Source organism: Rhamphochromis sp. 'chilingali', assembly GCF_963969265.1.
Source record: "Rhamphochromis sp. 'chilingali' genome assembly, chromosome: 10".
In the NCBI taxonomy this organism is placed as follows: Eukaryota; Metazoa; Chordata; class Actinopteri; order Cichliformes; family Cichlidae; genus Rhamphochromis; species Rhamphochromis sp. 'chilingali'.
In genome coordinates, this window is record NC_137937.1 from 28060264 (window position 1) to 28084039 (window position 23776).

The window sequence follows — 23776 nt, forward strand, 5'->3', positions numbered from 1 at the left end:
AGTGCTTTCCATCACGCTTCCATCACTGTGTGGTGCGAGATGCTGGAGTTCAGCTGTAGCTGACCTTTTTTCTCTGATTGTTTGTCCGACTGAGCCGTTTTCTCCAATAACTGCCATTCTTTCTTGCTGAAGGGAAGCCAAACCAAGTGCTGAAAGTGTATTTTAGAGAATAAGATCTTGAACTTGGACGATTGAGTAAAATAAAGCAGACTTCTTGTAAAAGTGTTCACTCACTCTGTCACTCAAATATTAATCTGCTGTTTTCCTCCGCTGGCCTCTAAATAATGCTCGCTAGTTATAGAACAGGAGGTTATTTGTGGGTCACCCGCTGTGAACACAGTATGCAGTTGTGTCTCTGTGTTACGCAAAGCTAGTGAGGCAAAGGAAATATGGGGAAGAAATAACTGAGATAACGTGAGCTGACAAGAAAAGATGCGCTTTGTCAAAACTAATTTAGAGGTAACAGTATAGCTACCAGAGTTATACCTTTCTGCTGACCCTCTGACCTTTCCACTCCAGAATATTTGCAAAAGCCTCTTTTCCACAAGTACTACTCTACTCTGGTTTTGCTTGCTTTTCCATTACATTTGAGTACCACCTCAATGTGCGTGGGGTTGTGATAGCAAAAGTAATGGCGTGATAGTGAAAGTCCGTGACGTCATTTGTGTGCAACACAAACACAACACAACAATGGAGGTAATTGAATATATGGTATATGTGCTGCTCAGTGTATGGCTTTTTGTCAGACTTGAGAAACACGGTGTTGGTGTTTTTGCTGCCGTTTCCCTCTCATGACGAGCCACTGACTAGCCAATCATCTGCTGACGTCACATTTTCAGATCCATTCAGATCGCTTGGAAACCCTGTCGAGTTGGTGCTAAAAAAGTACCTAGTAGCAGGTACTACCCTACCACCTAATTTAAAACCCTAAAAAGTTTTTATAAAAAGCTCAAGTTAAGCTGAGTAGGTACAAATGAAAAAGGGCTAAAAGTATTTACAAGTAGGATTTCTTTTTTCTTTTTTTGCATCACGTGACAAGACAGAAATATGATAGTGGGATGCTTGTTCACCACAAGCATTAATGTTTTGCCTGTGCACGTGACACAAAACATAAATATTGCATTACTGTGACATTGACTAATTTTCATCTTTATACGGTGTCAAATCTGCTTGAGTTTCCCTGCCAGAGAAAGGATGTAAAAAGAAAGTAATCTGTTTGATAAAGTCCTGCTCTGTAAATAAACAAAAAGCTGAATTCCAACAAACAGGCGAAAGTCATACAGAGAATAATGAGTAACATGGAGCCAAAATACAAGAGGGGGAAAAAAAATCTCTGAAAGACACAGTAAATATCATCTTGTAAACAAATCATAAGGAAATCCCTGGAAAGCTTGCCTACTTGGAGTACAAAGACAATCTGGCAACTGACAGAGGGAAATGGGAGAGTATATATATTTGGGAGAGTGAATAACTGGTTGGAAACAGGTGGTGCAGAAAAACTGGCAGGAAAAACGGCAACATGTGAAAGTAAAACTCAGCGGCATGCATGAAAACCCAAGATTACAAAATAAAACAGGATGTGACATAAAAGAAAAGAAACCTAAACACATGGTGATGAAGTGTCAGTGAGGAGTTTCTAAAAAACTGAAATGAGGACTGTGTGGTAGATAACACTGAGTTAGTAGACATCAGTCTTCGAGATGCTAATGCATCATAATGATTAATGCGTAAATATTTGTAAAACACTTTCACTTTCTTCATAATTAACTTTGAATTCATTAAAAAATGCTTCATCATTTGTTACTCTGTTCATGAATCATGAGGCATTACCAACAACCCTCTCAACATTTCATGACCATCCAACCATCGCGCCCATTAAAAATAAAGTATAACATCATCTTACGAAATCAATGTACTTTTTTTAACTGGAGAATTTTAAGTTATATCCTTAATAACAAACCACAAACGGCACATGCAAAGCAGCACTAAATATTGAAATAAGTTAATAAAGCTTACCTGAGAAAGGCAAACCTCCACCAACACTGGATGTAAATAGAATAACTTTGTTATTGTTTCAGCTTGCCAAACAATGGTTGCTGTTCTATATACAGCAAGTGTGGCTGATGCTTTAACTCTTTCATATAAAATGCTTTGAGTCCTTTTACCATTACTATTTTTTTTGTCATGAACAAAAAATGATATACTTTTGAAATACCACTTTAAGATATCACAGAGATTAAATGTAAAGTTAAACTTCTTTAACTTTGGGCTGTATGTGGCCCACGATGTAAAATAAATTCGACAGTCTTGCTTTAACCTCTTCACACTTTCTTCTCCATGCACCTTGGTGTAGGTAAAGTTGTGCCAGAAACCTCTCCTCTGTGTGCATTTTTTGGGTAAATCTGATTTAAAGTTGACAAAATGGAAAATGTTTCACCTGCTGAAAAACGATCTTTTGATATGACTGAGAGCTTCTGAGCTGCGCTCGAGGCAAGGTCGTTTTTGTCTGCTTTATCTGGTCATATCAGTTGTTTATCAGAGACGCTCCCAACATTAAAGGCAGTTTGTTCAAACCTTCTGGGCTGTTTAATCCTCCTGTTAAGTTAAACTCTATGTGATGGGATGCAGGATACTTTACACAAGGATTTTAATAGAAATAACCGAGGCATGGATTTACCATTAAATTATGTCCATGCCAGTTTAGTTTTCCATGCTGAGATAACACCCGGGGCTCACATCACTCCAAAAATGATGCAGATTCAGGCTTGTGTTACTTTAATTGGAGGCTACACTGCTTCCCTTGCTGTGTTCAAGAGAGTGTCTGCCAAAGTATTTTCCTTTAATGTTTATTGATATAAAATGTCAAACCATAGCCTGTTTGTTCTTTTCACCTGAAAAACAAAATCCCCAAACTTGAGGCAGTAACAGCTGCACAGCACTCGATGAAATGAGCAATCTTGGTCTGTAAGTGTCGTAGACACTTGAGAAAAGTTTGAAAGTTCAATGAGTCTGCCATCATCAGGTAAGTGTCCAAGTGTCCCAGTTTATGTGGGACTGCACATCATTTTTATCCCTCATCCCACTGGCCCACATATTGACCAAATGGCCCACATTTTGACTGGCTCTAGTTTATAAAATTCAACACTCGCCAGACGTTTCAGTAGTCACCTTTCTTGTACCATGTTGGGCTCTTGTTTACCTTCAGATCTGCCTTAATTCTTCATGGCATAGATTCAACAAGGTGCTGGAAACATTTCTCAGAGATTTTGGTCCATATTGACATTTTACCGTCACACAGTTGCTGCGTTATTGGCTGCACTGCACTGATGCAAATCTCCTGTTTGACCACATCACAAAGGTGCTCTACTGGAATGCAATCTGATGGCTGTGGAGGACATGATGATCTAAGCTGTAACATAGTGCGCCATCCTGCTGGAAGCAGCCATCTAAAGATGGTTGCTCTGTTGTTGTAAACGGATGGACATGGTCAGCAACAATCCTCAGGCAGGCTGTGCCATTTAAACAACTCTCGGGTGGTATTAAAAGACCACAGTATGCAAAAGAGATGATCTTCTGCATACTTTTGAGCTGGTTTCCTATCAGCTCAAAGCCATTCATTCTCCTCTGACCTCTGGCATCACTGCAGCACTTTTACTGAGAGAACTGCGGCTCACTGGATATTTTCAAATCATTCTCTGTAAACCTTAGAGAGAGGTGTATTAATTTGCTGCCACATGATTGGCTGATAAGATGTTTGCATTAAAGAGCAGTTGATCAGGTGTACCCAGTAAAGTGGTCACGAGTATGTGTTTCTGTTTTTGAGGGAAAAGATTTCTAAGAAATAACTGAGTGAGTGAACTAAAGCTTTTGTACACCAGCTATAACATTTGTGCAAGCCTCAATTCAATACCTCTTAAATATACAGTGAGCAAAATGAGAACTAAACTCATTGTGAATGTGTGTTTGCACAGGAAGGTTTCTCGTGCTGCCGTGAGCCTCTGCCAGCACGTGGAATCGTGTCTTTAGCTTTGGTGGCACTTTTATTACACAGATGGCCTTTCCTCATTCATCCTTCGGGCTATTTACATTTCTTGGCTGTTCATTATGCAATCAGCGTGATGTGTGAGGATGCTTGACCTGGCTTGATTGCTATTTAGCATCTCGTTACAGTCTCCATCTTTCTGGCTCTCTCAAGCGCTCTCTCTCTGCTTCGGGCAGCTTCAGAGAACCAAGGTCGCCAGAATTGATTCAGTTCCTCACTGAGCACACACTGATTCTCCACCAGGGCTTTAATTGCATTTCTGTACCAATAACTCTCATGACAATCACGTAATTCTCACTCACACACACACACACACACACACACACACACACACACACACACACACACACACACACACACACACACACACACACACACACCCTTCTCTTAACTTGGTACCCATAAACTGGCTGCAGCGATGATGATAAGACAGAAAAGAGACGAATGAAACGACAGAAACTGATGTGTCCTTTTGCTGTATTCATGCGCTGTTGTGACTCTCAGTATAATCCATTATGTTATTAGAGAGCAAGAGAGAACTTGGCACCAATTCTTCATAAGGCACTCAGCTAAAAATGGTTAGTTAATAATTTGTTTTAATTGACAAAACTGCTCTTTTATGATGATTTTGTTGAGAAGAACTGGCAAATCAGCATACCATTTGCTTAAGAATCTGCAGATACAATTCCAATAAATTCTCAATTAAGTGCTCTTACAATAATAAGCACTGCAGCTATAAATATTGTTTTAGCTGCTAATTTATTAGGCTTTCCCTGGCCTCTCAAACATTTTTATTAACCCATTATTTATCCGCTGAAAGCAGCACTGTACATTGCGGTAGATGCCCTCACTGTCGCCAAGTGTTTGCTCAAAGAGGCTGATTTTAAGGGTTCTCTCTGTATTATTGTAGTAAAAGTGCATTGAGACAATGCAGATGTGATTTGGTGCTATATAATTAAACTAGACTGAACTGAGTATAACATATTGTAGCACACTGACTGAAGTGTAATATTCAGTCCTCTGGAGGGACCTGGCAACCAAAAAAAGTTAATTAAAGTCTTCTAAAAAAAACATGAACATGTAAAGAAACCATTAGTTAGAGCGTAAAATCAGTATTGCAGCAGCGATACTATCAGCTCGAAAGGAAAAAGCATGAACAAAAGTACATCACAGAATGTGTCTTAAATATTCTGCGTATGTAGGGTTGCCAACCGTCCCTTAAAATACGGAATCGTCCCGTATTTCGAAACAAAAGTACACGTCCCGTATTGAGCTAATAAGGGACGCACTTTGTCCCGTAATACAGTGAGAATCAAAAGTAGTCTATAAATGTTTATGGAATTAACGCTTTGTTTGAAAACATAATTCCCAGCCCCTCTCCTGCTTTGTGACCAATGAGCTGACAGCACACTTATGACAATTCGAGTATGACAATTCAGATTACCGCTCATCTCATTGGTCGAGGAAAGGTCGCTTGCGGAGAAAATACCGGAAGACAACAGATGACCACAACAAGAAGCATGGCCAACAGGGGAACAAACGCCGACTCTGCGGTGCAAGTCTCGGATGACAGTACACCTAAAGCTGGGCAAACACTGTGCGATTTTTTTCAGTCACGTTATTCAGCTCCTGCTCAAACTGCACGATTGACTCGCAGGGGTTAGAAGTTCGTATGTCACGATGTACTCTCACACTATACGGCCCGATGCTCTGATGCGACCTGAGTAGGGTTGCCAACTCCCTGAAAAATAAATAAGGGACACCTCGTGGCCAGGGCCGGGCGACCCAGTTGTCTTCACCCTTCCCAGTGTGGTGAATTTTCTAGCTCTTTTTTTGTGTGTGAAATTATTTTTTTAACCATTTGACTTGAAGTTGATTTAAGTAGATGCATATTCTATTCTTTGTGATATGAACACATGTGAAACAAATGATCATTTAGCCATTTATTTTTAGCTCAAAATGACAACATTAACACAGTAAAACAGGTCTCTTTCTTAAACAGAAGCCTGTCATGCTTAACTTTTGAGAATCTTTCTTTAAAAGCACTCTGTCCTGCTTAACTTAAAATAATAGAAAACAATAGAAAGAAAAATATTCTTGTAACAGTGCACATTTAGTGCATTTAGTACAATTGGCTTCAGTTGAGGTATTATTTCAGCTTTTCTAATGCTAATCAGCTGCTCCTGTTTGTAAACCCGCTTGTTCCCATGATTACGCATCATAACTCATCATCATTATTCATCTATGTATTACTTTTATGTATTAGTCATCAATTTGTTGTAATCATCTATCCTTGCAGTTGTTTATTACACAAAATAAATTATATTATCACACTTCTGGCCACATAGCGCTGATATTCACTGCACATGCCCATATTAACGTTTTCCAGCCAGGTGTTTTCCTTTTCCCATTCTTCCCTTTGTCTGAGGGGAACAAACATTGCTGCTCTAATGCTGGGCTCACACTGTGCGATTTTTGGCCCATTTTGAGCCGATTTTTGAGTGATCGGACCGATTTTGGCCTTCATCGTGCGTCGTGTAGTATACGTGGGGTAACGAGAAGTGATTAACACCTCACGACCAGCTCCCGATCATCAATCGCTCGTGAGGGTGTCACCACAGGCGCTCACACTGCTCACGCGCAAACGTAAACGTTGGTGAAAAAGACGGCGCAGCACGGCTGTGCAGCGTGTGATCTGGACACAAGCGATGGAGGCACAACTTGTAGAACTTTGGAAAGCTCATCCGAGCCTTTTCGATGTGGCATCACAAAATTATCACGACCACAACAACCGTGAAAATAGTTGGATTTACACTGCTGCTCAATCACAGCTGCCTGATCAGTGTTTTTCATTAGCAATTTAGCAAAGTTGATGGTGGTGGTGTGTCTGTGTGAGTGAAAGACAGAGAGAGCGAGCGACAGATTTTCTGTTATAACCTTCATGTTATGGAGGCACAGTGTGAGCACTCAGGTCGCATCAGAGCATCGGGCGGTATAGTGTGAGAGTACATCGTGACATACGAACTTCTAAGCCCTGCGAGTCAATCGTGCAGTTTGAGCAGGAGCTGAATAACGTGACTGAAAAAAATCGCACAGTGTTTGCCCAGCTTTAGGTGTACTGTCATCCGAGACTTGCACCGCAGAGTCGGCGTTTGTTCCCCTGTTGGCCATGCTTCTTGTTGTGGTCATCTGTTGTCTTCCGGTATTTTCTCCGCAAGCGACCTTTCCTCGACCAATGAGATGAGCGGTAATCTGAATTGTCATACTCGAATTGTCATAAGTGTGCTGTCAGCTCATTGGTCACAAAGCAGGAGAGGGGCTGGGAATTATGTTTTCAAACAAAGTGTTAATTCCATAAACATTTATAGACTACTTTTGATTCTCACTGTATTACGGGACAAAGTGCGTCCCTTATTAGCTCAATACGGGACGTGTACTTTTGTTTCGAAATACGGGACGATTCCGTATTTTAAGGGACGGTTGGCAACCCTAGACCTGAGTGCTCACACTGTGCCTCCATAACATGAAGGTTATAACAGAAAATCTGTCGCTCGCTCTCTCTGTCTCTCACTCACACAGACACACCACCACCATCAACTTTGCTAAATTGCTAATGAAAAACATTGATCAGGCAGCTGTGATTGAGCAGCAGTGTAAATCCAACTATTTTCACGGTTGTTGTGGTCGTGATAATTTTGTGATGCCACATCGAAAAGGCTCGGATGAGCTTTCCAAAGTTCTACAAGTTGTGCCTCCATCGCTTGTGTCCAGATCACACGCTGCACAGCCGTGCTGCGCCGTCTTTTTCACCAACGTTTACGTTTGCGCGTGAGCAGTGTGAGCGCCTGTGGTGACACCCTCACGAGCGATTGATGATCGGGAGCTGGTCGTGAGGTGTTAATCACTTCTCGTTACCCCACGTATACTACACGACGCACGATGAAGGCCAAAATCGGTCCGATCACTCAAAAATCGGCTCAAAATGGGCCAAAAATCGCACAGTGTGAGCCCAGCATTAGAGCAGCAATGTTTGTTCCCCTCAGACAAAGGGAAGAATGGGAAAAGGAAAACACCTGGCTGGAAAACGTTAATATGGGCATGTGCAGTGAATATCAGCGCTATGTGGCCAGAAGTGTGATAATATAATTTATTTTGTGTAATAAACAACTGCAAGGATAGATGATTACAACAAATTGATGACTAATACATAAAAGTAATACATAGATGAATAATGATGATGAGTTATGATGCGTAATCATGGGAACAAGCGGGTTTACAAACAGGAGCAGCTGATTAGCATTAGAAAAGCTGAAATAATACCTCAACTGAAGCCAATTGTACTAAATGCACTAAATGTGCACTGTTACAAGAATATTTTTCTTTCTATTGTTTTCTATTATTTTAAGTTAAGCAGGACAGAGTGCTTTTAAAGAAAGATTCTCAAAAGTTAAGCATGACAGGCTTCTGTTTAAGAAAGAGACCTGTTTTACTGTGTTAATGTTGTCATTTTGAGCTAAAAATAAATGGCTAAATGATCATTTGTTTCACATGTGTTCATATCACAAAGAATAGAATATGCATCTACTTAAATCAACTTCAAGTCAAATGGTTAAAAAAATAATTTCACACACAAAAAAAGAGCTAGAAAATTCACCACACTGGGAAGGGTGAAGACAACTGGGTCGCCCGGCCCTGGCCACGAGGTGTCCCTTATTTATTTTTCAGGGAGTTGGCAACCCTATGCGTATGCTATTTCAGACAACATCAACATCCCAGCGGAATTAAACCCACGGCCAGCCTGTTGACTTCACATCATCAGGCTGTAAGTCCACTTGTTTCCTCCATCCTCCAGCTGCACCCCTTACCCCACCCCCCGCCTCTTCCGTGGATCTCTCTCTCTGTGTGTGTGTGTGTGTGTGTGTGTGTGTGTGCGCGCGCGCGCGCGTGCATTCCTTTGCATCCAGAGCAGCGGCAGTCGGAGGTTGAGAATCCGCGCAGAGAGGACACACTCTGCAAAAATCAGCTATCATTGTCGCCGTTACAACACAGGAAAGCATGCAGGTAAGATCAACATCGAATGATTATTTTCTGTAATCGGGCATTTAAAAAAGGCGGCTTTTCTGCAGGTTGCAAAAGCAAAAACGCGTCTTAAGTTGAATTAACGCGCGGCATCTCCTCTACCGGCTACTTGTTGGCTTGATTTATATTTTAACCAATTTTTTTTTTCTTTCTTCGCGGACCTCGTTGGCTCATTCCCTCTCACTTTTGCCGAGAGCTGAGTTTCGGAGTGAAGTTATGTAATTGCAGCTGTGGAAGCTGCCTGTGGAGGAGACGCTTCGCTTTTAGCGCGCAGCAGAAATCCTGCAGACAGCAAGTGTCACTTGGCATCACGTCTCCCACCGCGACTTTTGCTCCCTGTCATCAAATTCTTTTTAACGTGTGGTTTATATATGTCATTATTAATGTGTGTGCGTGAAATAGACGTCCTTTATGTGATTCACTCGTGACTTCAAATCTGTAATAATCCTCGATTCTAACGAAAGAGTGGGATTGTGCTGGTAATTCTGCCGGTGTGTGTGTTTTCCTCCATGCTGATGAATCAGTTTAGGAGCTCAGATCTCAACAACAAGCAGCCTCTGAGTCTAAATCCGAGGTAATAGACTAAAGTGAAAGCCCAGCCTCCCCAAAGTGACTTCTACCACCTTGCAAGGCAGTGCTCATTAATTCTCCCAGAAAGAACAAGTTTCTCCCTTTATGGCTGTTTTTTTTTTTTTTAATATAGCGGGCTGGAAAACAAGGGCAACCCTGTGCAAAATATAAGAAAGGAGAGACACACATCATTCAGCAGGAGACGGGAGGCTGCAACATGTGTGTAACAGTTTCAACATAAAATTCTGATAATCTCAGACAGGAGCTGGTAGTCACACGCAAACAACTCACAAGTGCATCGAGCTCTGAGTGGTGAGATTTTGATTGGTTGGAGTTGGTTGGAGTACAAGCTTGAGGACAGTGCAGAGCCTCTTTGAGATTGATGATACTCATCGGTCACTCGGTGGGTCAATAAGTCAGTCAGTAAATTGATCAATAAATCACATGAACATCAGATGGAGAGCTGAGGTCTGTGTGCATGGACGTATGCGTGTACACTCGTGGTTCTTTCAGTCACCATGCTGTATGTATGATGTTTAAGATGAAAAATACCTAATGCATGGGCACAAAGTACAAAAAAAGAAGCAAATTCTGACATTTCATGGACAAAGCAATGCTTGGCATTTTTTCCTTTCTGCATTTAGCAGCTGTTATTTGCTCCAGTTTGGTACCTCCTGTAGGTCGACTGTTGCAGGACCTCTACCTCATCATTTTATCTCTCCTTTCTCTCTGGCTATTGACATGCAAGTGTGTTCTGAAGGAAGGAAGGTTCAGGGCTGAAGCAATCAGCATCATGGGCTCATCCGGTTAGAATAAGAAAAAGCAGCCATCTAATTCAGAATTATTCTCAGGGTTCTCCTTTTATTCTCAAATAAATAAGGCAAAGAAGGAAGGAAACAAAGACACACATGGACTGCCAATGCTGAAAGAAAACAGATTTAAGTTACTCATTACCTTAAACAATACATAAAATAAAAACCCAAACAGAACCTCACCTCAGCTGCCGCCCCGTGTGGAAGTGAGGAAAGAGTGAGCCAAAAGTGAATGCAGTCCTTATATACTGTGTGACATATAATGTGTGACAGGTGAGTGCAATCAAGGACAAGCACCACACCCAATCAAAGGTGAGAGAACTAAACAAGGTGCATCTGGTGCAGTGAGTGGGTGTGCTGGGATGTGCTAAAAGGTGGGTCTCTACAACAGCCGCCCCCATATTTCTAGTGAGAAATATGTTGATATGATCAGGATCAGTCTTCGTCAGGAAGCGGGGGCAGGGGGATCAGACAGGAGACAGGGCGGATATAGGTTTTATCCTGTACCAGGACCTCCACAGTTCTGATGCGGTCATCTGGGCTTTTCAGCAAGCGTGTAACTCTTCCTACAGGCCAAAGGGCACGTGGAAGGTGTGAATCCATAATCATGACAACAGAGTTCAATGTGAGATCTGGGTACTCCTTCTGCCATTTGGGTCTTCTTTGGAGGGATGGTAGATAGTCCTTTATGAAGTGCCGCCAGAAGTGATCTGCCAATATTTGTGTATGTCGCCATCGTCGTCGACCTAGGAGGTCAGAATCAGAATAGGATACTAAGGGAAGTGACGAATCATGTCGGCCCATAATGAGAAGGTTTGGGGTTATGGGGTCAATATCCGCAATGTCTGAGGATACATAGCCTAGGGGTTTTGAGTTAAGAATGCCTTCAATCTCAATTAGGACTGTTCTTAGGACCTCTTCAGTGACCATTTGGGCCCCAATGGTCCTCTTCAGAGCATTCTTCACAGAACGTATCTCCCTCTCCCAGGCTCCACCGAAATGGGGTGCATGCGGGGGATTGAATTTGAAATGGATTCTTTTAGTCATCAGGACCGGCTGTAGAGTCGGAGCAAGGTTGTTAAAGGCTGCCCGTAGTTCCTTATCTCCTCCTTTGAAGTTAGTTCCTTGATCACATAGAATTTCCAGGGGTGTTCCTCGTCAAGAAATGAATCGTTGGAGGGCCATGAGGAAGGAGTCGGTATCCATGCTGTTCAGGAGGTCAAGATGTATACACAGAGTGGTGAGACATTTGAATATTATTCCCCACCTTTTCTCCGATCTGCGGCCGGTCTTGACCTTGTATGGTCCAAAGCAGTCTATTCCTGTGGAGTAGAAAGGTGGTTTGAATAACCTAAGACGAGCAGCAGGCAAGTCTGACATTTTTGGAATGATGGGCTGTGCTCTCCATTTCTGACATGCAGCGCAGCTATACTGATGCCTGCGTACTGCTTCCCTTCCTCTGAGAATCCAGAATTTCCGACGTAGTTCAGCAAAAAGTCTTTCTGAACCAGCATGATGCAGTTTGTCATCATAATTTTGTATGATCAGTTTGGTCACTGGATGAGCAGGATCAAGTACTATTGGGTGAATGACGTTCAATTCCAAGTCTGGGCTTTGCCGTAATCGGCCTCCTACATGGATAAGTCCAGAATTCCTGCACAACACTGGTGACAAACACAATAGACGGCTGTCGGATGAGAGGGGTTTGTCTGACTGTAAACGGGCTAAGTCTTCACCGAAACTGTCCAGTTGTGCCTGACGAAGGATTTCTTGTTCTGCTGTTTGATAATCAGCTGCAGAAGGAATGTTACCCTTTTGGTTGGAGAGTGAATGAGCCGTGAAATCCAATAGCTCTTGATACGTTCTGAAGCTGGGTGTGTATGTATGGGAGGGTATACTGACAATACCAAAGAAGTAGGATTTCTTTAACTCAGTCTGATCATCATCAGGATGGAGATCTGTAACTGTGGGCCAGTTATTTGGAGGTTCATGCAGAAACGAGGGACCCTTAGTCCACCTGTTTGGGCTAAGGAATTCTTTCAGGGATTTACCTCTCGTAACATCATCAGCAGGATTTGTGGCTGAATTGATGTATCTCCAGTCTTGACTGTTTGTGAGGTTTTGAATTTCTGAGACTCTGGCTCCTACGAATACCTTGAAACGGCAGGAATCTGACTGAAGCCAGTGAAGTACAGTTGTCGAGTCAGACCAAAGGGTGGTAGTCCTGACTGGTAAGGTGAGTTCTGTTTGTATGAGCTCACTGAGGCGTGCGCCTAGTAGGGCTGCGCATAGCTCCAGTCTGGGTATTGTTAAATGCCGTTTAGGAGCAACACGTGAGCGAGCTAACAAGAAACTCAGTTCTACATGGCCTTCAAGATCATCTGATCTCAAATATGCGACAGCACCATATGCTCGCTCTGAAGCGTCACAGAAGATATGAATGTCTCGAACTGTGGTAGAAACATCCATTTCCTTAGAAGTATAGCAACGTGGGATGGCAATTTGTGGGAGATAACAAAGTTCTTCTTCCCAGGACTTCCATGCCTCTAAGAGGTTGTGTGGAAGGGAAGGGTCGTCCCAATCTCTCTCTTTTCTCCATAGCTCTTGCACCAAGGTTTTGGCGCGTGTTGTGAATGGGAGTAAGTAGCCTAATGGGTCATACAGACGAGCAAGTACTGCATAGATACGACGCATTGTGGTGGGGTGTGAGGCTAGAGTTCTGTATTTATAGGCAAACAAATCAGTCTCACAATTCCACAATAATCCTAATGTGCGTTCATGTGGGCCAGATGGCTTGTCTTCAGTCAGGCAAAGTTCATTACTTGCCGTTCTTACCTCAGATGGTAGATGGCTAATCACAACAGGATTATTGCTGGCCCACTGGCGAAGGTCGAAGCCTCCTTCTGATAGATGGTTTCTTAATTTGTCTAGGAGTGTTCGAGCTAACTCTGCTGATGGAAAACTCTGCAAGCAGTTATCAACATAGAAACACTGCATTACTGAAGACTGCACATCTTTGTCAGATTGATATTCCTTCACATGTTTCTGCAGTGCATAGATTGCACAACAAGGGCTGCAGGTCGTGCCAAAGGGGAGTACCTGCCACTCATACACTGAAGGGGGAGCTGCTTTGTTCATGTCACGCCACAGGAATTGGAGTGGTTTATCAGGAGGCAGAAGACGGACTTGGTGAAACATGCCTTTGATGTCGCCACTTATTGCTACTGAATGTTGCCTAAAACGCAACAAAACACCAAGAAGTGTTGGGCCTAGGATTGGTCCTGGCAACAGGTACTTATTGAGACACTGACCTTGAAATGTGAAAGAGCAGTCAAAGACTATGCGATCTTTATTGTTGTGACTTGTCATATGATGAGGAATATACCAGGTTTCTTTGCTATTGTGCATCTCCTCCGGGCTAAGTTTGACTACATAGCCTGCTTGCTCCAATTTCAAAATCTGATCCTTGTAAGACATGGCTTTGTCAGGATCTTTAGCTAACCGAGCCTCAGTGTTGCGGAGTCTAGACATGACTACAGTTGGAGGGACATTCAAAGGAGGAAAGTTTACCATCCGAAGAAGAGTGGCGTAGCGATTAACACCATTGATCTCAACCCTTTTTGTGGCCTGTTCAAGGAGTTCCAGTGCCAGTTGATCTTGCTTTGATCGGATCACAGATTTCTCACTGTATTCAGGTAAAGTGTCTAGTTGCCATAGCTTCTCAACATGATAACGCAGTACATCTGCAGATGAACTGAGAGATGTGAACAAACACTGCACATGCTCTGTACTGCTCTGGGGCTGAAAATCTGTGATCGGACCTTGAAGTGTCCATCCTAATTGGGTTTTAACTCCTGCAGGAGACCCATATGGTCCCTGTCTCAATGGAGCAGTAGGCGTGATGAGGTGAGTATGATCTGAGCCTATGAGCAGGAGTGGCGCTGCTTTATTAATAATGGGTAATGGGATACCTTGAAGATGCTTGTATCTCCGTTGGAGAGATGATACAGGGTAGGTGTGGTCTGAAAGTGCTAGGTGACTTGCAGTGAAGGCATTAGTAATTGTGTAGGTTTTCTCTGGGTGTGCGATGGGTGAGATTTTGAAACTTACGGAAGAACCATGAATAGTTTCAACTTCTTGACGGACCGTTCTAAGTGATAATCTCTCTGCTTCCCCAGTTAGGTTGAGATGCTGTGCAGCTGATGTCAGAAGAATGGTACGCTGGGAGCCATCGTCAAGTACTGCATATGTTTCAAGGGTTCTTTTGCCATTTCGCAGGAGCACTTTCACGACCTTTAAAAGGACACTAGGACAATCACTAGGTCTATCAAAGTATAGCGTCCTCACTACAGGATGAGTGTCAGTTTTAGATCTCTTATTTACATCACATAGGATCTGTAGATGTAGTCCCATACAGGTGGCACATGCTTTCCTCAGGTCACACTTTGCGGCCTGATGAGTCCTAGCACAACGCCAACACCGTTTGTTTGCTTTTATCCAGTTTATTTTCTCATCCTTTGTCTTCTGAATAAACCCAGGACACTTACTAATGTGATGTTCTGGTGAGCAGCAATATGCACATGTAGCCTTAGTTGTCATGATCGGCTGTGTTGCATGTACAGAATCATCAGATGTATTTGTTTCATGTAATATTGTTGTAAGTGGAGAAGCGTACTTACGGGCAGGTCGTGTCTGGTTGAAGGATGGAACAGGACTGGCCTTCTTTGGTTGACACCTGCATTCCATTTGCAACCAGGATGAGAACAAAGGCAAGGTATACGTCATTTCTCCCTGTTCCCTGTAAACATGCCGTTTGAAGCGACTGAAATGCTCTGCAGGCAACTTCACTAACAAGCGATCGACATGGGAGCCACAGTCTAGTTCTGCACGTCCTTGTTCTCCCATAGTGCTAAGCAACCCAACTAAAGCCTGTACACGAAGAGCAAAATTATCAAGACTCTGACCATCACCTGCTCTGATAGGAGGCAGTTCCAGTATATTCTTTAGCTCTTTCAATGCCAGCTGTCTTGGTTGCCCATAACGCTCATCAAGGGCTTTGATGGCTTGAGTGTATGGGTCAGGAGGAGCGTAGGAAAAGGCAAGAGCTAATCGTTTAGCTTGGTCTACTTTGAGGTGATCAAGAAGGACATGATATTTGAAGTGCTCTGTCTCATGAGGATCAAGAAGGTTTGTAAGGGCCATCCGTAACATCCTGTATTGCATTTCGTCTTCTCTACTAAGGTCTGGAAACGAAGGACCTTCAAGCTTATATACATGTGTTCTCGTGCTAGAGGAGTGACCCGAGCTAGCAGTACCAGGTATCAAAGGTTTCTGTTCATATGAGGCATTGTATGTAGCTGGTTGCTGCTCTAAAGGAGGGCAATATTTGTGGTCAGATATGCGAATGAGAGGTTGAACAGGGTCTTCAGCTAAAGGAACAGCAGGTTGAACACATGAGATCTGGTGGGGATCCTGCCGTGATAAGGCCAGGAAATCAAAGGGAGTCTCATCTTCTGTAGCAAGGACTGGTCTAGGCAAACCAGTTGAAGGGATTGCAGCATCTAGTATTGTTGAATTAGGTAAAGGATGGCTGGCAGCTGTAACTAAGCCAGACTGACGGCTAATCTGCGGGGGCTGGAAGGGTGATTGACAGGTTACTGTATCAATCACTGGGAGCTGCTCATGTTGTTGATGTGTTTGAGGACTGGCTCGTAAACTGCATACAGATTTGATTCCATCAGATGAGACTGTGCGAATGGAAGATCTGGAGCTACGAGAATGGGAAGGAGATGATTGAATCATAAATTGCCTAATCTCCCTCATTGTTGTCAGGAGTTCCCTCATGACCTCATCTTGGTTGGTGGGTAAAGGAGCAGGGGATGTTTCTGGTTGTCTTTCTGACTCTCCGATAGGATCCTGCGGCCCATGTGTGTCTTTGTCACTATGCTGGCATTCGGTTTGGCTCTCTGTCTCACATGTAGCTCTTCTAGCTCCAGGATACTGAACATCATACTGCTGCAGGTAGGCAGGAGGTCGACTATCACGACTGGATCTTCTCAAACCTTCAGTCAATGGCTGCTTTGAATCCATGACGCTAATACCACTCCGGCTCGGAGGACCATGTTCTGAAGGAAGGAAGGTTCAGGGCTGAAGCAATCAGCATCATGGGCTCATCCGGTTAGAATAAGAAAAAGCAGCCATCTAATTCAGAATTATTCTCAGGGTTCTCCTTTTATTCTCAAATAAATAAGGCAAAGAAGGAAGGAAACAAAGACACACATGGACTGCCAATGCTGAAAGAAAACAGATTTAAGTTACTCATTACCTTAAACAATACATAAAATAAAAACCCAAACAGAACCTCACCTCAGCTGCCGCCCCGTGTGGAAGTGAGGAAAGAGTGAGCCAAAAGTGAATGCAGTCCTTATATACTGTGTGACATATAATGTGTGACAGGTGAGTGCAATCAAGGACAAGCACCACACCCAATCAAAGGTGAGAGAACTAAACAAGGTGCATCTGGTGCAGTGAGTGGGTGTGCTGGGATGTGCTAAAAGGTGGGTCTCTACAACAAGGTGTTTGAATTAAATCATGCTGTGAGGGAGCTGGGCACCTGCTGTTTCAGTGGGTGACTCACTTCAGTTTATTATTTGCTGTAGAATGACTGTGTGATCAATATTGTTGGTAGTTGTTTTCTCATTCTGAGTCATTTTCAGCAATATCAGAGTGCCTGTTGAAAGAGTGAGCCTGACATTTTTATATTTTATGCCACACTCTGCCTCAGTTTGAAAAATATTCATTTGGATAATGATAAATGTGAATTTACTCAGTGCTTTTATTCTCTCCTGTTGTTGTTTCATCTGGTTTAATGCTTGTTTGATACCTGAGTAATGTTTACTTAAAACTTCCAAGGTCTGCTGTTTTAGGAAATTATCTCAGTTTTTAAAATGTCAGTAAAAAACTGAACACAGTGACATAGTTTAAAACTTATATTTAACTAAAAATGGTATAAAGAAATGACTGAAACTAAGAAACACTGGCTGTTTGAAAAAAATACATGTTCAGTTTGAATTTGATTCCACCACTAAATGTCCCCAAAACTGTGAAAGCTGTAAAAAAAAATCACCTGGTGGAACACTTTGTAGTTGATGCAGTTAATTAGTAAAACGACTGGCTCTATGAGAATATCCTAGAGAGGCTGAGTCTTTCACCTCTGTGGGACAGGACGCACGGGCAAGTGGTTTAATCATTTAGGAATCACGTTTTCATTATTAAGAGAATTTTAGGATATTGTTATCGGTGGTACAGCGACAAGGCTGAAAACCAAAATAGCATGGCTGTGATCTTAAGGATCTAAGATAGTGCTGCATTTAAAACTGACATGATTCTGTGGCGGAAATTACTGCACAGGCTCAGAAACTCCTCTAAAAAGCACTGTCAGTGCAGCTCGTTGTTTCATCTACTGATGCAAATTAAAATTCAACCGTGCAAAAAGGAAAAACAAACCCAGATAGGCCCTCATTTTTGGCCCTGAGTTCATGTAAGATGGACTGAAAAAAGTGGAGAACTGTCCTGAAAGCTGTGTGACCAACGGCAAATTTTTCCAGAATTGACTGTTTTTGAAAATCATAGACACTGAGCCCTGCAGTCTAAAGAGGAGAGCAACCATCTGGATTATCATCAGCGTACAGTTTAAAAGCCAGAGTCTGTGTATTAGTGCACATCACACTGGCAATTGAGGATCTTTGAAGGCGCCATTAAAGCTGTGTAATGCACATTTAAGAGCAAAATATGCTGCCATTCAGACTTTTTCTTCTTTGGGAAGTCTTTGCGTATTTCAAACTAACCTACAATTCAGACCTGTCATCCAGTGAAAACATTTGGTGTTTATTCTTTTTAATTTTTACTTTTGGAATTTTAGCCTTCATTTGACAGGACAGGGCAGACAGTTAACAGGAAAGTGGACAGCGAGGGGGAGAATGACACGCAGGAAATGATCTGGGGCAGACTCAAACCAGGCCCAAGCAATGAGGACTTCAGCCTTTGGCACATCAGACACCAGTTCAACCAGGTGAGCTGTAGCAGCAATCCTTCTGGTGTATTATGAAACAAGCAAACAAACAAAAAAAATGTGACAGAGGAGGCCCTGAACTACTAAACAGCTAAAATCTCACATCAAACAAAAGTGGGAAAACTTTTGACTTGTCAAACTTCAAATTTTCGTCTCCTCAATTTCCAAACTCTTGATGTTTTTATAAAGATGTGATGCAACAAGAGGTGACTGCTTTTTGAAAACAAAATATTCAAAATGTGTATAAAAGAATATTTGTAGCCAACTATAAATAGTACGTGAAATGAGTATTGAGGGGTGGACTCAAACCTCATGTCTGCACATTCCTGCCAAACCTATGTTTTGTTGACCCTGTTAGCTTCCCCAACATCCTCCTTAATCACTAATATCCCCTAATTACCTTTTTAGCTCTTAAAGTAACAATGTGTAAAAACTTTAAGCTGTGAACTGAGTTCAATTTTCAATTACGTTTATTTTTCACTCCCAATTCAAGTGCAGAATCCTAGCCACTGTGGCTGTTATAGGATAAACATGTTTTAGTCAGCAAAAGAGATGTTGCCAACCAACATGTTTCTAATACCGTTAGGACTGGATCTGGAGCCGGCCCAGAGTTCTTTCCCTATCTGTAGAAGGTTTTAAGTCTGCTGTTTACCTCAGCTGTCAATGCCAGGTTAAAATTGTCCACCCTTAGTTACTGTGGACGAAGATGTCAAACTTTGTGGAAGGAGTCCAATACGGGTCCGACACATTCACTTCTGAACAATGAGAGTCGTACTGAGGTGAGCTGTTCAGGATATGCTGACCTGTTGGTAGCGCTGCTGTTTTTGTCACTGTTAGCTACTATTAGCCTCTGTTAGCTGCAGTTGATGGCAATAGTGAAAAGCTCTTTTAAGTAGCTGTAACACTGCTGGAATCTGATGTTTAGTGAATAAACACTCAGATGTGATGATTTAAATTAAAAAATAGGATTTTTTCTTCTCCACCTTTGGTGTGTGTGGCTAGAGACCCATCACAGATAGAAATAGATAGAGATGTATGCCATATTGTATTGTATGTATGAGGCTTGTTTCCTGCCACTGAAAATACTTTTTTTCTGTTAGTCAGTCTTAGACTAACCCTAAATCTAACCCTAATTTCAAGTTAGCCAAAATTTCAAGATAATAATGCAAAATTTGGAGTTATGAATGGCAAAAATTGTTTGTTGGTTTGTTTGTTTGAATTGCAGAAACTTCCATAGGTCTGGGATGGAAAACAGCCCGCAGTCATACTTCTCCCTGTTATAAGAGTTTTTATTTAAATCTTTCTACTACTGTACTGCAAGTAAAGATCACAAAACAAGTATTTTATAGTGGAATTTTGCTTTAGGGGAGTGTACCCATCATAGCTATTACACACACATAAGCCTGCAAGATGAGTGAATCTGTGGTAGACAGGCTGACGGCAACACACCCACCCTCACCCTCATGCTGCACCTGATACTGTGTCTTCGGGACCCACCTGCTCAATAGGTGGGGTGATTGGAAGTTGTAGACTCATTAAATAATTTACCAGGTTTGGTAACTGTATCCGTTGAAGTGGGAACAGGGATGGGCACCGCACAGTTCTGATCAAACTTCATCAGCAAACACAAAAGAGAGCTTCTGAAAAACAACAGAAAACTTTTAGCTCACCAAGGTCAAGTTGTTTTGTTTTGTTTTTCCAAAGTCTTCCATTTGTCTTATGATTACCATAGCTTATATTACCAGGAAGCTACACACACACACACAGAGCCAACTTCATATTACCAAGAAAAACGGAGTATTATTGACCTAAAAGGGTAAAAATGCAGTGAGGTGCAAAGATGCTGCTGAAGAATATCAGTCACTGATCAGTATGTGTTGTTATTATCTGCCAGTATTTTTATTGACCTGTCCGGAGAAGAACGAAGCAATGTGATATGTTTCAGACTGACTGGTGTGTGGTGTGTGGTGTGTGTGTGTGTGTGTGTGTGTGTGTGTGTGTGTGTGTGTGTGTGTGTGTGTGTGTGTGTGTGTGTGTGTGTGTGTGTGTGTGTGTGTGTGTGTGTGAAGGAGGAGGGGCTGATAATTGAAACATGTCTCTTCTGTAGCTCTGAGCCTCCCCAGAGTATTAATTCTTTCACCACATGCAGGCTCACACATCAATATAAGTCTCACTCTTGCTCTTCTCTGACACACACACGCACACGTGCGCACACAAACACACACAGCATGCAGTCCATATGGATGTGCTATCCTCCCACAGACACAATGATTCGCTTTGACAGCGTTTAGGACACAAATAGTATCAGCTGTCGACCGTCAGCCTGCTTTCATATTTCATAATTTCGTCATCATGCTGCTGACTTCACATATAGAGCCGCACTGTGCCACATCGCAACAACAGTAATGCAGATATTTTCTGTCTGCTTACAGTAAAGGTTACAGCTCTGCTTGCTGCCTTCTTCAGAAATCTGAGAACAGAATTGGGCTCATTGTCAAAGCTTTATCACTTTATCACCTATTTATTTGATTCAGATGCTGTATATGCAGTTGGGTGTGTGATTTAATTTATCTGGCAAATGACTTTACAAAGAGAAGGAGAGGTATTGCATACACAGTTGACAGGATCTCATCAAACAAAGAGACAGAAGCTAGAAGGAAACAAACCAGTCAAGAAGAAGATGAACTAATATAAATGCACCAATCATTATCATCCTCTGTAATGACACGTACAGTATGAGGGCTTTCTGATCTCTTGTCACTACTGGCAGCACAACAATTGCTGTCTGTGCTTTACAAAATCAATACATTGGCTGTATCAATATTTGACTGTTACGTAACTGTGCAGTGCATTTCCACCATTATAACTGTGCCTTCATTAGGTTTAGACCCAATCAAAAATGAAGATATTTTTAAAAGAATTAATGGTGGAAGCTCATATTAAAAATGATAAAAGTAATTAATGAGCTCAACTTGCAAGAACATCACTTTTAATTTTGGATATTAATGTCAGAGAGAGGTTATCAATATGATAATTTCAGGCATACACTGTCCCTATGGGCATAGCAGCCTGTCAAACCTCCCGCTCTGTTTGGTAGGCTCAGCCACTCAGAAGAGACTTGGTTTAAGCTGAGGGTTGGCTTAAAGGGGGAGGAGCTAAATAAAAAAAAGCATATTTCAGACTGCTCAGAATCCCAGTATGAGATAAGTAAGGCTACTCCTGTTTGCTGGAGAAAAAGAATTGAGGTCTGTCCATCAGAGTGTCCACGTCACACTCTTTTTTTGAAGTCACGCTGACCTCCTGGGGCTACTATTTTGGCTGATTGTCCACGTGGAGTTCTGAGCTGACAAAAGGCATCTGTATCATTGCGGCTTTACTTTGGTCGTCTCGCTGTGCTTCCTCCCGTTTGGCTGTGTTTTCAGCATGGTGTCCCGATGCGTCCATCTGTCTTTGTTATTATGAATGGTGTCCTGATGTGTTGTTTGACTGCGTTGTTATGAGCATAATTTCGGCACTGTGGCACTGCGGCAGCCACGTGACTAAAAACTGAAATTTGACATCTTTGCCAGTTAAATTTAAAAACGTTAGTGACATGGAACAATGCCCCGTTTTTTTCTTTTGCTGGTGAAACAGAGAGAGGAAATAAAGACAAGGAGTGTGCAGTTTGTAGGCATTTAAGAATGTAAAGCTGCATGAATGTACATTAACATGATTAAATGACATATGTACTATGGGCTCTTAGCAACAAAACCATAAGGAATCACTACCAGGCTCTGCATGATGCTCCTTCATCTCTGTGGAGCTCCTCCTGCTATTTTTGTGTTACAGATGCAGTTTTGCAATTTTGGTCAAATCTCAGCAGTAACATGGTTTCTAGCTACTGCAAGATACTTTTTACAAAAAAAGAAAAAAAAATCCCTGATAAAATCAACCATCGGTACACTTCCTGCTTAGTATCAAACCAGCTGGTGGACTTGATGAAGCATTTAGCAGCCAAGGAGCTATATTAAGTTGGTGAAAATCAAACAAGACCATATAACACACTTGCCATTAAAAACAAAGGAAAACCTAACAAGGTGATGACATGTGGGGTGTTTTTCCCCCAGCTGCTTCCAGTCAGACAAAAAACACTCAGAAGTTCCTCTCCATAAAGATGGAGGACTCTCAAGAGACATATTTGGTATGGATCAGATGTTTAGCTCCTACTTTGCTCATAAGGCAGCTTCATTTTTTCTTTTCATTAGACCAATCCCTCGTCTCTTTTAAACTCCACATTCTATTGTTTGTAAGGATCTGCTGGTTCCTGATCCTCATGGCAGTTTTAGTTTCGCCGTGCTGAACACAGAGGGTGTTATCCAAGAGTTTTCTCCAGCTGACTTCTTGTCATTTAGATGTTTTAAATAAGAAGAATTTTCCTTTATTTCATTTCTTTTAAAAGGACAAGCACAATCTTTTCATTTTTCTGCTGCCAGTGATGTCATAACTCCAGGTGTTTCCTATTTTAGAGCCAGTCTGTGCCATGTTATTTGTCAACACACTGTGCCAACAAAATGAACCAACTCCCCGTGAAGCTGCGTTGTTCTCATGCTGCTTCACAAATGCAAGGCAGAGATTTAAGAGCATCTCACTCTGCTGGAAGCCTGGATGGGTTATGTGCGAGGGTTTAGCAAGTATTCACTGTACTTCTCCCTTTGTGCTGTCAGTCCTTGTCACCACGCTCCTCCTTCTGCCTGCTCGCCTTATCTCCCTGCATATGCAAGCACACATGGGCATGCAGAGGCTGAGTCTGCCTTCCCTTCTGTTTAGATCCCAGCTGGTATCTCTGCTTCACCTGGAGAGGAGCATGGTGACAGGTGACATTATGTGTGTGAGGGGGAGGAGGGGGAGGTGCCCCTGCAGGTGGGAGAGAGATGGAGAAGGAGTGATTGACTGTGAAATAAATTGGAAGGAATGAAGAGGTGACGAGATGGAGCGATTGAGAACAGATTTGTGCAGACATCCAGGGAGAGGAGATACAATAAATATTAAAATGAGGGGCTAATGAAATGACTGTTGTTTTCCCATTGTGGATGTGTTGGTGTATGTGTGCATACGCTCAGTTTCATTCTGTCTAAAATCAGGTTAAGGCTTTGAGTTGCAGCCCTGTGGATCAATTAGATCTCCTCAGAGTTCTACAAAGGAATGCTTAACAATAAATAGGAC

At 42.3% G+C, this 23776-nt stretch overlaps 1 protein-coding gene across 1 annotated transcript in view; it reads left to right on the forward strand.

The window, feature by feature from the left end:
- Positions 1-5255: 5255 nt before the first annotated feature.
- kcnip3b (Kv channel interacting protein 3b, calsenilin) overlaps positions 5256-23776 on the forward strand; it is a 66892-nt gene continuing 48371 nt past the window's right edge. Inside the window, exons 1-3 of the mRNA XM_080894521.1 lie at positions 5256-5708; positions 9007-9103; positions 18425-18574. Coding sequence (XP_080750647.1) covers positions 9098-9103; positions 18425-18574 — 156 coding nt within the window. The 5' untranslated portion in view covers positions 5256-5708; positions 9007-9097. The remainder of the gene's footprint in view (positions 5709-9006; positions 9104-18424; positions 18575-23776) is intronic.